This window comes from Delphinus delphis, chromosome 16 (genome assembly GCF_949987515.2).
Source record: "Delphinus delphis chromosome 16, mDelDel1.2, whole genome shotgun sequence".
NCBI lineage: Eukaryota > Metazoa > Chordata > Mammalia > Artiodactyla > Delphinidae > Delphinus > Delphinus delphis.
In genome coordinates, this window is record NC_082698.1 from 23623570 (window position 1) to 23637847 (window position 14278).

General features: G+C 45.0%; 1 protein-coding gene across 1 annotated transcript in view; it reads right to left on the reverse strand.

The window, feature by feature from the left end:
* The window catches only part of SORCS3 (sortilin related VPS10 domain containing receptor 3), a 576395-nt gene that overhangs the window by 78572 nt on the left and 483545 nt on the right, over positions 1-14278 (reverse strand). Inside the window, exons 10-13 of the mRNA XM_060033570.1 lie at positions 13247-13393; positions 11593-11695; positions 5991-6067; positions 2965-3056 (exon numbers count right to left, since the gene is read on the reverse strand). Coding sequence (XP_059889553.1) covers positions 2965-3056; positions 5991-6067; positions 11593-11695; positions 13247-13393 — 419 coding nt within the window. The remainder of the gene's footprint in view (positions 1-2964; positions 3057-5990; positions 6068-11592; positions 11696-13246; positions 13394-14278) is intronic.

Here is a 14278-nt window from a genome sequence, read left to right on the forward strand (position 1 = left end):
CCATCCAGACTAGACAAGTACTCCTTCTAGAAGTGATCAGGCCTCTGGAGAGAAACCACTGCAGAACAGACTGAATATTCAAGATGTAAGGATGCTAAGATTCGCCAAAGCCAAAACTTTCTCTATTCCTCTGCTCCATGCCAAATGTACTCTCCTCTCCTGTCACCAAAAAGAAATAACAACAATAGCAAACTCCTGTTTTCTTTAGGACAAGGCAACTTTTGTGTAAAAGTCTCTAAAATTCAACCATGAAGTGAGCGCTAAGTCCCTACCACATGAAGGAGAGAGAGCAGGAGGGTGACAGTCAAGGGTAAGATGGGATTGCCACCCTCTTCTCCCAGGACTTAAGGGGAGGAAATCTGCCAGCTGTATCTGTCTGCAGGGAATTTATCAATTATGTCATTGAGATTTAGATAGAGGTGCTTAGAACACAATGATAATGACTAGGGAATGTTACTTTTCTTGGTTAAAAAACAACAAACTTGTCTTAAGAGTCAAGCTGCCCTCCCTGAGTGTGTAAGTCCTACTCAGTCCTCAATAGAGAGAACTCTTCTCACCACAGAGAGAGAGGTCTCGGTAGTAGAAGGAATTACCTACATAAAGGGAGGGTGGGAGGGAGGGAGACACAAGAGGGAAGAGATATGGGAACATATGTATATGTATAACTGATGCACTTTGTTATAAGGCAGAAACTAACACACCATTGTAAAGCAATTATACTCCAATAAAGATGTAAAAAAAAAAAAAAAAAAGGAATTATCTACAGATTCAACCTGAAGCCCTTAAACTGGTGTTTAAGTTCTTCTGAGGCCTACCCACCATTACTTACTCACATGCTTGATTCCAACCACATACAGTCTTCTGAGTACTCCCTACATCTCCTGAATTCCAGGCTTGGTCAGAGTTTTCCCTTCCCTTGGCTTTCCTCCCATCACTTCTCCTAGTCCTGGAATCCTTTTATCAAGGATCAGCCCTCACATCACCTGCTGCACAAAGACCCCCTCACACACCGGCGGGGTGGGGGTGGGGGGCTCTATCCAGCCTCAGGATTCCAGCAATGCACACAGTCAGCATCCTTTCGTAGACACTGCTTGGACTGTCTAAGTTTCTTATCTTGACTATGATCTCCCAGCGGACAGAGACCATGTGATAAGCCTCTGTGTACTCATTAAAGTATCTGGAAAATTGGCAGGTAAAAGAGACGAGCATCCATGATAGAAACCCAACTTGGTGCTGCAAGGTACTAGCTGTGTAGCTCTGAGCAAAGTATTTAGCATGTCTGCATTTAATGCTACGATAAAAAGAGTACCCACAGGAAAATGCATAGGGTGGTTTCAAGAAGGAACTTAGGTAATTCATGGAAAGGGCCTAGAACAGTGTCTGGAATTTAATAATCCCTGAGTAAATGCTGACTATCATTACTATCAAGTCATTCCACTCTTCTGATACTACCCAAAAATTACAAAAGCAGTAGTAAAAGGATGATAAACAATTACATTAGGAACTTCTTCAAGCTCATGCTTGAGTTGGCAGGGCACTGTTTGTGTGTGTGTGTGTGTTTTGTTTTTGTTTTTTTTCTACAAACGGCTTTAACTTAATAATTGGCCAAACTAAGAGAAACTTTAAATCCTTGCCAAGGTGGCTGAAGCTTGAATTTGGTACCTGGGGATCCTAAGCTGATTTTTTCTTTTCCTGATTACAAACTGATGCTTCTAAGTAAAACTCTTACTCTGAAAGGGTTAGTCTCCCAAAATCAAGGGCCTGCGAGTTATGCCAGCATCCATCTTCCAGCCCATGGTGAATCCCAACAACTGTATTCTAGATAGCATTCCCTCTACTACCAAACATTCACTCTTTCAAATGTTCATTCTGCTGAATTTGAAGGCTGAAATTCTTTCCCTTCAGGATATAAACATACACGATACTTATCCATCCTCTGCCAAAAACAAAAACATCATCATCATCGTTATAATCATCATCATCACCATATATTCTCACTCAACTCTTTTGTCTTCCCTGGAGGGTCTTACATACATACACTCAACTGCATTCCATAATCTACTTTCTTGGGAAGAATCATCTACATTGTCTCTACTTTACTTCATTCTTTGTCATTCATTCATCTACTCATTCATATACTGCACTCTACCTTTCAACCCCACCTCTCTTGTGAATCTACCCTGACAAAGATCACCAGTGACCTCTTACATTGCTTAATTCTAGATTGTTTTTCACTCCGTAAAATCTATTCTGATTATAGAATTTGGTGCTATTGATCACCCCTTCCTTCAGCATCCATGAAAACATTTCTCCTGTGTTTTTATCTTTTTTGGCTATTTCTCCTTAGCCTCTCCTATAATTTCTTCCTCTGCTCTGCATGCTGGTATTCAACAGTATTCCACAGGAGTCCCTGTTTTCTCCTTTTTGTGCCCACTTTCATGAGGCGTGCAGCCTACGGACATGGCTTTAACTACCACCTAACGGCTAGCGACTCCAAATCTAAAGTGTCATCCCAGACCTCTCTCCTGACCTTCAGATGAATGTATCTGACAACTGATCTTCATCTCTGCTTGAATGTTCCTAGATATCTCAACTTCAACTGGTCTAGAACTGAACTTAGTATTGCTACATGCACCTAACCCTCTTCTTACAGCAATGTCCAGCTCCTGTATTTTGGACTGTTAATCTTGACTGCTTGAACTTGAAGGCCCTTCCTGATCATTTCTGGCTCATCTGAGCACCCATTCCTACCACCCCACTGTATTCATTATACTTCCCCATCTAAATCATCTGGTCTGCTACTGTTACCAAAGAGTTGGATGATGTAATGTACATCAAATGGATGGATGGATAAAGAAATGGATGAAGAAATGGGTACAATGGGTAGAAAATCATGCAGAATAACTTGTCCCAACCTTTTCCACTAAAACGTTGCTCATTAATAGGGTAGGGAGCTGTCCTTACCACAAATGCCTGACTGGCAGAGGTGTGTGTTTCATGGCCACGAGGACGCCACCCCAGTCTAGGAACCAGACATTGTACTCTTCATCAAAGATCTGGAACAACAACAACAATAACAATCATAGCAACGCCTTACATTTGCATAGTGCTTGACAGTTTTCAAAGTTTTTCACATATATTGTTTCATCTAGATTCCGCCCCTGCCAACAACCCTATCAGGAAGTTTGGCAAGTAATGTCATCCCCATTTAATAGATGAGGAAATGGGCTTGTAGAGAACAAACAATTGTCCCTTGGCTACTCAAGTGGCATTTCCAGGGCTCTTTCCCCAGTACTGTGAGCCAGTGTGCCACCAGAGGTTCAGGCAACAAGACGCATGCTCAACTAGATAACTCAATGGAAAATATGACTTCAGAAACTTCCCCTCTTTTCATCTGAGTAACTGGCTACTCAGCTTTCTCTTTCTCATCTTTTCAAATGAGACGTTTGCTAATTTATAAATGGCCTGTGTCTTTCTCATCTTTTCAAATGAGATGTTTGCTAATTTATAAATGGTGTCTTATAAACATTTATAATGTTTATAAATTATCTATGAACTTAAAGGACAATTCCTTTTAGACCTGGAGACATTATGATCGACGTGATGACTGACTTCTCAGACTTCGCCACCACCTCCTAAGTTCCCATGCAAGTTGGAGGAAGACTTAAGTTTAGTGCTAGGGCATCCTCACCCTAAATGCTCACGAGGACACCATGCTTCCTCGGACCCAGAGTTACCGATTCTTTGGTTTATTTGTCCATTACCTATTCACCCATCCACTCACTCATTCACTCATTCAGTGATCCATCCATCCATCTACACAGGCATTTACTAGGCACCTACCATGATGCAAGTCTCAGAGCCTTAGTTTAGACCTAACCCCACATATAGCAACACTTCTACAGTTTATGACTTTTAAGTCTCCAACCGAAGACAGAAAGAATATTTCTCCACCGGAGAACCAGTTCTCTCCTCTAGATCATCTAGATGAAAGTGGAACTGGAGACTTCCTCTAGCTCTTAACCACTAATGGTGGCTCTTACAGCCTGGATGGAGAGGTTGGGGTGGTGGGTTAAGTGAGAAGTACTAGAAGGGGTAAGAGAGTATAAGTAGACTTAAAAGGGAGAGAATAGGAGTGGTGTCTCCTATAAACATGTCCTAGGGAACACCACAGAGGAAAGTAAATGGACTCTCAGGCCTAAACCTTTCAATTGGTTTTATTTCTCATATTTGCCTTTAAATGCCCACACTAATGGTGAGCCTTAATGCACGAAAGACTTAAGGGATATTCATTTATATGTCAGATATAAACACAGACTCTGAGTCCGTAATGCTAGCTTTTCTCTCCAGAGCTCAAAGCCACGTAACAGAAACACTGGACTGAAGTCTGAGGGTAAGGACTACAAGAAGATTCTTGGCACTGAGGAGGAGAGAGAAGTTATTTTCTTCACACTTTCCTCTCTGTTGTATCATTCTGGCCACGGCTAACTCTTGCCCTGTCCAGCAATGTAGTGGAAGCTGGAATCCTAAGTTGTTTGGGAAAAGAGAAAAGAAAACCAAACTGGTGACAACATAAGGAAAGAATGTAACCGTGGCCACCTGGCCAGGTGAGCTATTTCTTGTGTTGGAGGGACAATGGTTTGTCTGTTGGGAGCTGCTAGACCAGAAGAGTTTACATTCCAGTTGCTACCCCATTCGGCACTTGTAAGAGAGTATCTTATATTTTTAAGGTATGTTCTTATTTTATGTGTCTGTTCCTCATCTACCTGATCCCCTTGTGGGCAGGAATCTTAACTTATTCTTTGTTGCAGGTCTTACAGTAGTTAATATAGGACTTGTGTCTAGTAGGTCCTGGGTAATTTATTTTTTGAGGGTGGTAGTAGTGACAGTGGTGGCAATGGGGGTGGCAATGATAATGTTGGTGATGGAGATGATAATCTTCACTAAGGGACCCAAACAGAAGCTTGTGCAAGTAGATTTCAGATGGTGGCTTCACCTTCATCACGAAGACGTTTAGTGCTCTTCGTCTTCCTCAGATAGAAACCTTCTCACCTTTAAGACTTAGTAAAATGTCACCTCTTCTTGTGAAGGCTTTCCCAGTTCCCCCAAGGAGAATCAATTCCTCCTTCTTCTCCGCAAGCAAATAATGCCACTAAAATAACGCAACCGCTCTAAACTACAGTTAGTTATTTATGAACCTGTCTCCTCTGCTTAATTCTGAGCTCCACGAGGAAAGGGACTGCAAAGTATTCAACTGCCTCCTCAGGTCTATACCTGACACCCAGTTGACATTGTATAAATCTGTGTTGTCCAATATAGTAGCCACATGAGACAATTTAAATTTAAATTGATTAAAATAAAACATTCGGTTCCTCTGTCACACTAGCCACGCTGCAAGTGTTCACTAGCCACATGGGACGGTATAGATGCAGAACATTTCCATCACTGTTCAAAGCTCTATTGGACAGTGCTGCAAGAAAAAGTTTGTAAAACTGAATTAATTTTTCATGTGGTCATGTAACTATTAAGCTGTCTCATACTTAATAAAACATGGGCCTACGTAATACTGAAGCCATCACAGACTTCCACGGCTTTGCTGGTCTTAGCATTCCACCGCCTTCCTCTTGTAGATAAAGAAACAGACCCAGAAACGTAAAGACACCTACTTGCCAAGACCCCGTGGCACATTAACGATAGAAACTGTTTTATTGGCTGCATCTACTCACACCGGCACGGTAATTCGCATCTGGTCTGTCCCATACATGTTGCTGAATGAAAGAATGAACAAATTGGGAAAATCCCAGTTTTTCTTATGCCCTGCCCAGCTCTTCCCATTGCCCATCTAATCTGCCAGCTACATTGACCAAATAGAAGAGCTGCTTCAGTTTTTTTGCACCCAAAAAGTCATAACAAGCCTGAGAATCTATAAGAAAGATGTTGGCAGAACTTGCCCTAAATGGCTCCTCCCTGCCCCCGAATCTCCCAGTTACCTGTCTCCACGTGTTGCCCCCATCGGAAGAGATGAACACGTTGATATCAGTATATGAGAGCTCTGCGCCAATGTTGCCTGAAACAGAAGCAGATCATTTGAAATTGTCAGGCGGTTTACAGATGACGTGCGCTTGGGCTTGGGTGAAGGGGTAGCAGAGAGTAAAGATTTTCCAAGTTATTTTTAGAATAGATTCGTACAGTCTGTCTTTGATGCCATATCAAAAACCCAGCAGGAAGATAACCTAACACGGGAAAAAAAATGAATAAATAAATAATATGACAGGGATGCATCTTTAAATGGTAACACTCAAAGACCAAATATGGATAAGCTCGGACCTCTTGAACTACTCATTCATACCATTAATCTCTTGAAAATTAATCTTGATGGTGGCAAAGAGAAGAGTCAACTATCATGCTGCCTCTAGGAACAACTTCCTCCTCATGTATAACTTTAGCCTGTGAAAAACTGGTGTGTGAGTGTGTGAGTGTGTGTGTGTGTGTGTGTGTGTTTCCAAGTAAACTTCCAATATGTTTCTTGAGTGCCAGGCAGTTGAGTAATCCATTAGTATAGACAGTTGAGTAATCCATTAGTATAGACTATGTAACGAAAATTATCCAGTGCCCAAAAGAATATGACAATATTCAGCAGACCATGGCCATCCAGCATGGCAGGAGAAGTCACCTGGTTTAGGCCCAGCCTGACTACACTTTATCCCTTCACACCGTTTCTTTCTCTCCCCTTCTTTTTCTTCTCCTTGTATTAATACTTCATCACCTTGTGGTTATGTTTATTAAAAACAAGAAAGTGGTCGGGCTTCCCTGGTGGCGCAGTGGTTGAGAGTCTGCCTGCCGATGCGGGGCACATGGGTTCGTGCCCCGGTCCGGGAAGATCCCACATGCCGCGGAGCGGCTGGGCCCGTGAGCCATGGCCGCTAAGCCTGCACGTCCGGAGCCTGTGCTCCGCAACGGGAGAGGCCATGACAGTGAGAGGCCCGCATACCGCAAAAAAAAAAAGAAAGTGGTTAAGATCTCCTAGTCTATCTGTATTGCCCAAGTTTGCCCACACAGCCCCTGAGCCCAGAACAGTGCCCCAAACTTAGAAGTGAGTTGCTCGATAAGTAACTGTGCAACAAATGAATGAGTAAAAAAGTGAATGAATCATGTTCTGATGTTGATGTGCATTTGGGGGGGGTCTTGAGAAGCAGGAAAAGTACCCTAAACATGTAAGAATTTACCACTGAGGCTGATATGTTTTCTTTAAAAATAGCATGAAGGGAATGTTAGCTCCCTTCACATCAGTAGCCTAAATAAGAGCACAATAAAAATGCAATAATGAAAATGTTAATGGAGCTGCTGACATTTAATGCTTCAAGATGAGAATTTCAAGGCGGGCTACAGCTTGTCAAGCTCCCATCGGCATCAGGGAGCACACCGCTAGCCAACTTGTTTTGACGCTCAGGCTTCCAAAAATACCCCTGGGGCTCAGGGCTCAGGCAGTCAGTATCAGTGGGGTGGGGACAGGCACGGTGAGCGGCTCTCAGATGTGTCTGGAATTTGGAATTCCACTCTTCAGATCCAGGTTTTAGAAGCCACAGATGAAGAAAGAAAAGAGGGACGGGGCAGAAAATGTCAACTTGAGTCTTTTAATGACGGCTGCCTGGGACATTGTGCTAAGAAGGATCCTGAAGCCATATTTGGTTTCAACAGAATAGAGTTCGGTGATCTATTAGTCACGTCTACCAAGGGTGGTAGAGAGAGGGGGAAGCGGGTATAAAGTCCCCCTAGAGCTGGAATCTGCCAGCCCTGTCATGGCTTCTTAGGCTCTGTCTCATCACCTCTTGCCCTCTTCAGGAGCCGGTTCTGCCTACATCTTAAGCCTCTCTTTCAAAGCTTGACCCAGATTGATTTTGGAGGTGTGGTGGTGGTGAGAATCCAAGGCTCCCAGTGAAGACTGTTTTGGGAGTATCTTGGGTCAATTGAAAGGACCCCTGAAACAAATGCCGCTGATCGCAGGAACTAGAAAGTCAGTTCCCAGAGGAAAGGACAGAGGAGAGGGGTCCAGGATGATTCGATCTTTGAACATGTTCAGTCCCTAAGTGGACCTGTGGGGAGGAAATCTCTGATAGGGAGAGTCAGGGTTATGGCGTCAGAGAAGAAAGATCTGAATAATGTGCCTCACTGGCTAAAGCAGAACTGGAGGGGGGCTTCCCAAGGTGGCCTCTAGCCAGATTGGAGGGAGAGGTAGCTGGTCCCCGCTGAAGTGATGTGATAGGAGGGAGAAATGGGGAGAGGGATGGAAAACGGGGAGCTCCTCTCAGCAACACCTTAGCTTGGAAATCACAGAGGTGCCGCTGCCCTCTTGGGCATGTGTAAACAACACACTTTTAAGCCCTATGTCCTCCCAGGGCTACCTTTCTCTGCTCCTTAGTTAGACACGTGTAAAGGAAAGAAAGAAAGAGAGAGACAGACTGAGAGAGAGAGACCAAGAGAGAGAGAGAGACAGAGAAAGAGAGAGAGAGAAACTTTTAACATCCTCTGGGGTTAGAGATGCTTCTCTCACCACCACTGATGCCCACTGAGGGTGATTAAGTGCAGGGGGAAGCAGACAGTGCGCAAGCCACTGCAGGAAAGGAAAGCACCTCCATGGAGGGGACAACACAAGGGTACGAGCATTCAGAATGTACAGGAAGCACGGCAGGGAGCCTGGGGTAGCTGTGGAGCGGGCATGTGAAGAGGCTCAGGGCTGCGTCTGGCTGAATGGCTACTGGACAGACTAGACTTGGAGCCAGAGGGAGTGTGAGTGAGTGCACAACACCTGCCCCCTGCCCTCCATCCTTCAGCTGTAAATCGAGGACAAGAGTAATCGCCTTTTCCACATCATAGGGCCGTTGTGCGATCAAGGCTAGGAAAGTGCTTTGCACACCTTAAGGCCCTGGGAGGATGTGAGGCCTCGACGACTAGCTTGAAACCACAGTGATAAGGATAGTAAGAACCCTAGCGCTTCTTTTTTTTTTTTTTTGCGGTACACGGGCCTCTCACTGCTGTGGCCTCTCCCGCTGCAGAGCACAGGCTCCGGACGCGCAGGCTCAGCGGCCATGGCTCACGGGGCCAGCCGCTCCGCGGCATGTGGGATCTTCCCGGACCGGGGCACGAACCCGTGTCCCCTGCATCAGCAGGCGGACTCTCAACCACTGCGCCACCAGGGAAGCCCGACCCTAGTGCTTCTCATGGCTAAAAGCAATTGGCAGACTCTCCAGACTGGAATTCCATCTGCCTCGTGAGATGTGGCCTCAACAGGAGCCTCAAACAGGGACAGGACAGGGGATGCCCTGTCATCCCCACAGCTTCCGGGAGCCCTCATCTCAGTGAGAGGTGGGAGGACGCAGTGAGGAGCGGAGAGGAGAGAGGCCAGGATCACTGACACCTGAAGGCAGGTGAAATGCATGGATGTGGAAAAGGATCCTGGAGAGACAGGCTCCATTCAGGCCAATGAAGCCATCCTAGGATAACTTCATAATTATTCTCCCGATAGCGAACAGCCTTCCAGGGCGAGCTGGCAAGCAGGGTAAGGAGAAGCTGGGAATGAGAAGGCATGTGCCACGGACCTAGCACTGGCTTTTCATCAGGATCTCGTCGGCTGTGTTATGGTCCTCTCAATGCAAAGCACCATACAAAGTTACAAGAGTGACAAAGGGAGAGAAAAGGAATTAGTAGATTCTCATGTATATGGACAGAAAAGTTTCCGAATCCAATCCTTAATGTCTATGTGTCTGTCAGCTTACAAAGACTTAGCACTAGAGTAATTTCGAGGCACGTGATGGCCTCAGGTAGTAACAACCACAACTAACCTACCTGACTACGCTCTGAGCCCTCAGCGGGATCTTCCATCTCTAATTCTCTCTAATTCTTACAACACACTCACAAGGTAGCGAACAAAAAAAACAAAAAACAACTTCATTTGCAGATGAGGAAAATGAAGCTCTGAGGTTAAGGAACTAAGCCAAATGCATAAGGCTCGTAAGTGTCAGAGGTCAGCTTGGCAAGCAGGACTGCAGGGGTCCTGAGTGCGTTCATTCATTCCGTGGATGCAGAGTGAACGCATATTATTTATGGATTCTCTTGATGGAGATGTGCAAACCATATTCTCCTGGTGTAGGAAGAGCAGTTCTAAATTTCTATAACATTAACAATGGTAATAGGTGACATGTGTTGAGTATTCGATATGTCCTAGGCACTGTTCTGAACACTTGAAACCCACTGCTTCATTAATACTCCAATTCCGTTATGTTGGTATTATTATTCCCACTTTGGCAATGAAAACACCAACGTTCAGATTCAACCAACGTTCATGGTTCACACAGAACCATGCCTGGCTATACAGTTAGCATTTATATTTTATAATTGATTTATAAATTGATTTATTTATAATTGATTACTGTTTTTCAGTGTTCCTTCCACTCCAGTCCAGAGTCTCCTATAGGCCTTGAGGAGAGGCAGAGAGCACAGCAGTCCCAGAGCTGGGAGGTCCAATCAGCATGGATGATGGTGTGTGGGGTTCACTCCCCCCAGCCAGGAGAACACCAATAGAGCCTGCCCTCACCTCTCACTGTCCTGGGCTCCCTGAAGCCAGTGGCGTTAAATAGGGTGGCTCCAGTTCCTACCGGGCGGAGGGGAGTAGTCTGAGGTGTCAGAAGGCTATGCCAGCTGCCAACCTGATTCGAGTGGATGGTCACTGGTGGTGCTAAAAAGTTCATACAGCTGGAGGCTTGGAGAAGAAAGTCACGTCTACGAGAGCAGTAACGCCAGCGGCTGGAGCTTCAGGTCGATGAGAGAAAACAGACTAAACCATCTCAGCAAGTTGCTGTGAATTTATCTGCCTTCATTAGAAAAAGAGCTGCCTCATAGCAGAGCTCTAACTTCGAAGATTAGAGGCCTGCCTTGCTTTATGCCATCAACGTATTCCTGCAAAGGTGTGTGGAAATCAAATGCATGCTAAGCAGAGCACTTTCCCCCAGCGACTTCCATGTTCATCTCCGAGTTGTTTTATCTTCATTTCTGATAGACGTTCAGTGGACAGTGCTTCCAACAATACAAATTGGAGTTTTTCTGCCCTTTCCCCCAGGCTGTCAGCCAAGCGGGTTACTCATGTGTAAACAAACCTTTACATGCACCAGAGACCTCCTGATTAAAAACAGCCCTGGGGTGAAACCCTTTGTAAAGAATCCTCTGTGCAAAAAGAAAACTACCCCAACTCATACTTGGTGAGCTAGGAAGTTCATGTATCACGTTTTCTTAAAGTGAGAATTCCCTATTACAAACAACCTTTCTGATCTATCAGTTTACTTGGAGAGGAACCCTGGCCTCTTGCTAAGCACAGGGTACTGCCCTGTGACCATGTGAGATGTTGCATTTACCAAAAGTTGCAAGTGTCTGGAGCTCTTTTACTGGGTGATTAGATTGGCCTTGGAGTCCCACAGAGCTTGCCTGTTTTCTGGGAAGAGTGCCCATAGCTTTTATCTGATGCTCAAATGATTCCACAGAGGTCGTAACATATTCCAGAAGCCCTCAGTGAGGAAGAAGCCCAGGGAATGTCTTCCTTACCTGTGGCCACCACGAGCCCTGGAGCCGTCTCCTTGCTGGAGATTCTCCCTGAGGAATATGGATTTTCAGAGATCTGCAAGTGTAGATGTAGGGAGCAGAAGGGCTAAAATAGAGGAGGAGAAAGTGGCTTCATTCCAGGAAGCTCCTGACATGCACCCCTGCCCCACCAGATATGGGGCTCCCAGGTGTTCAGCTTCCAGAAACAGCAAGGATTGGATGTGAGCCACTCACTTAGTTTGGGGCACAAGTCATCTCTCCCTGAGCAGCTGATATGTTCACATCAGAAGCTGCCCTGAGCACCATTCATAGGCCCCATCCCGTCCCTGTTCCTGTCACAATTGTAGGCTTCCCCTCTCTTCCTCACCCCTACCCCATCCATCAAGGTCCAGTTCATGGTCAGCCTTATGAAGCCTCCCAGACCATTCCTTCCCACAGGATGACACTGATCTTCTCCCATCACTGGCCTTGGCCATCATGCTCTGCTTCTTGGAGTCCTAACGGGCCACTGGGAGCAGCAAAGTGGGGAAGTAAGTGAGACAGTCTCAGGCCCTCTACCCTCTTCTTCAACCAGATGGTCCCTGTTTCTGCTTTATGTATTTGGTTCCTGTTTATAATTTTACTTTGAATTTTACTTAAAATGTTTGAAGCCATTATTTGAAACGCATAAGTTTGTGTTCTTTATTCAGTTACTTATTTATCCCTTTTTGAGTTTCTTGAAAAGGATTAGGGATTTATAGACACCATATAATAAATAAAAATAAACGAATTGTGAAATCGGGGAAAGGAGAAAATTAGGTAATAAGATGAATCCATGGGTAAGGTTTGGGGAAAGAAAATTCTTGCTGTGACCAGTTCTTGCATACAGGCAGGCACCTGTCTCTGACCTTCCTAGTACCCCAAATCAGAAGCATGGAGCTGGACTGAAAACTACAAAAGGGGAAAGGCCCCGTTAATCCTATTTACCACTATATTCCCAGTTTTTCACATAACGTCTAGAATGTTCAGTAAGTTGCAAAAGGCAACTTTTTTTGCGAAGGGGAAACATAACCATTTCTGGGACCTTAGAAAATTTTCTCAAATAGGTCCTCTTTGTGAGGGCACTGAGAGTTGTGAATTTCACTGTTAATTATCTGTCTTCCCTCCTCACATGGAGTTGCACCTCCATGGTGCCTACCCCAATATTCCATACAGCTGGAACCCTGGGAATGCTGAGAGATTAACTCTGTCCCATGTGGACATACCAGCCTGACATTCCTTGGGCTTCCAAGGCAAATTTTGCTTACCTTTCCCACCATCAAGCACTTATCATATCATACCAGCATCAGCTAATAGGTATTTACCACTACTGAGCTCTGTCTGGGACCCTTGGGCACAGGCTCTTTCTTTAGATAAGAAAGATAAAGATGTTTCTTTATCTTCCTAGGAGTTGGAGCACATAGTATATTCTCAGTAAAGGTTTGTGGAATTCAACTGAACTTTCCATCCAAGTGACATGGCAGTCTGAGTCCACAGGTCAATGCCCTGGGACCTGTAGGCCATCCCTGCTCAGCACCAGAAAAGATCCTAAGCCCTCCTTGATGGAAGAAAGCCCCCGCTGGAGCATCCCCAGGTAACCAGCCTGCCCTGTGGTCTCACATGAGACCGGGGGACTGACCAGCAGGCAGTGTACTGGGCTTCCTCTCAGGTCCACGTCTGGAGCTTGCAGGAGGCGCCAATCCCTGCCCTTGTTGTAAGTGATGTAGGTCTTCACTTGGTCATCCACCTTCTTGTTTGCCAGGAATATCCCTTTGATACCTGCTACCTAGGAAAAAGGGCGAGAGATGGAGAACAATGTTGGGCCAAAATGCCTATAGTTTTGGAGAGGCCCTGGGAGAAGCCCCAGCATTTTCCACAGCGTGTGGAGGTACGACAGAGGAAAAGAGGAGGAACATGGTGAGAAATGTCACGTGCCACGTGGTCTCCAAAAGAAGTTTAAGTTCATCTCTGCTCCCTCCATCCCCACAAACCAGATGTCCCACTTCCCTATTATTCATCTGCTTTGCCCTACCCTACAGGTCTCTGCACTTTGTTCAGAGGGCTTTATCCTTAATTAACTATCAACATTCCCTCTGGGGTGGGAGTGGTTGATAACAACTGAAGGAGTTACTCCTTCTAGAGAACATTTGGGATTAACAGATACAGGCTACCATATATAAAATAGATAAACAACAAAGACCTGCTGTGGAGCACAGGGAACTATATTCAGTATCTTGTAATAACCTATAATGGAAAAGAATCTGAAAAAGATTATATATATGTATATAGACATACATATATATGTATAACTGAATCACTTCGCTGTACACTTAAAACATTGTAAATCAACTATACTTCAATAAAAATTTAAAATAAATAAATAAAAACAGAGAACATGGGATTTTGCTCAGGAGGGGCTCGTCGACAGGTTTTCAAGGCATCAAGGTATAATCTGTAATGGGAGAAGTCCAGGTGTCCTGATTAAGAGTGAGGTGGATATTTGGGGGCAGGTGACCCAGCTTGGCGACCTGGCCCCTGTCACTGGCTGTGCCACCAGCTCACTGGGTGACTTTGGATAATTCCCACATTATCTTGGGTCTCAGCCAATGGTCATTTTGAAAGAGCCCTTCCCTTCCTTTCTGTTCTCAGTCAGCTGGCAAAGGATACAACA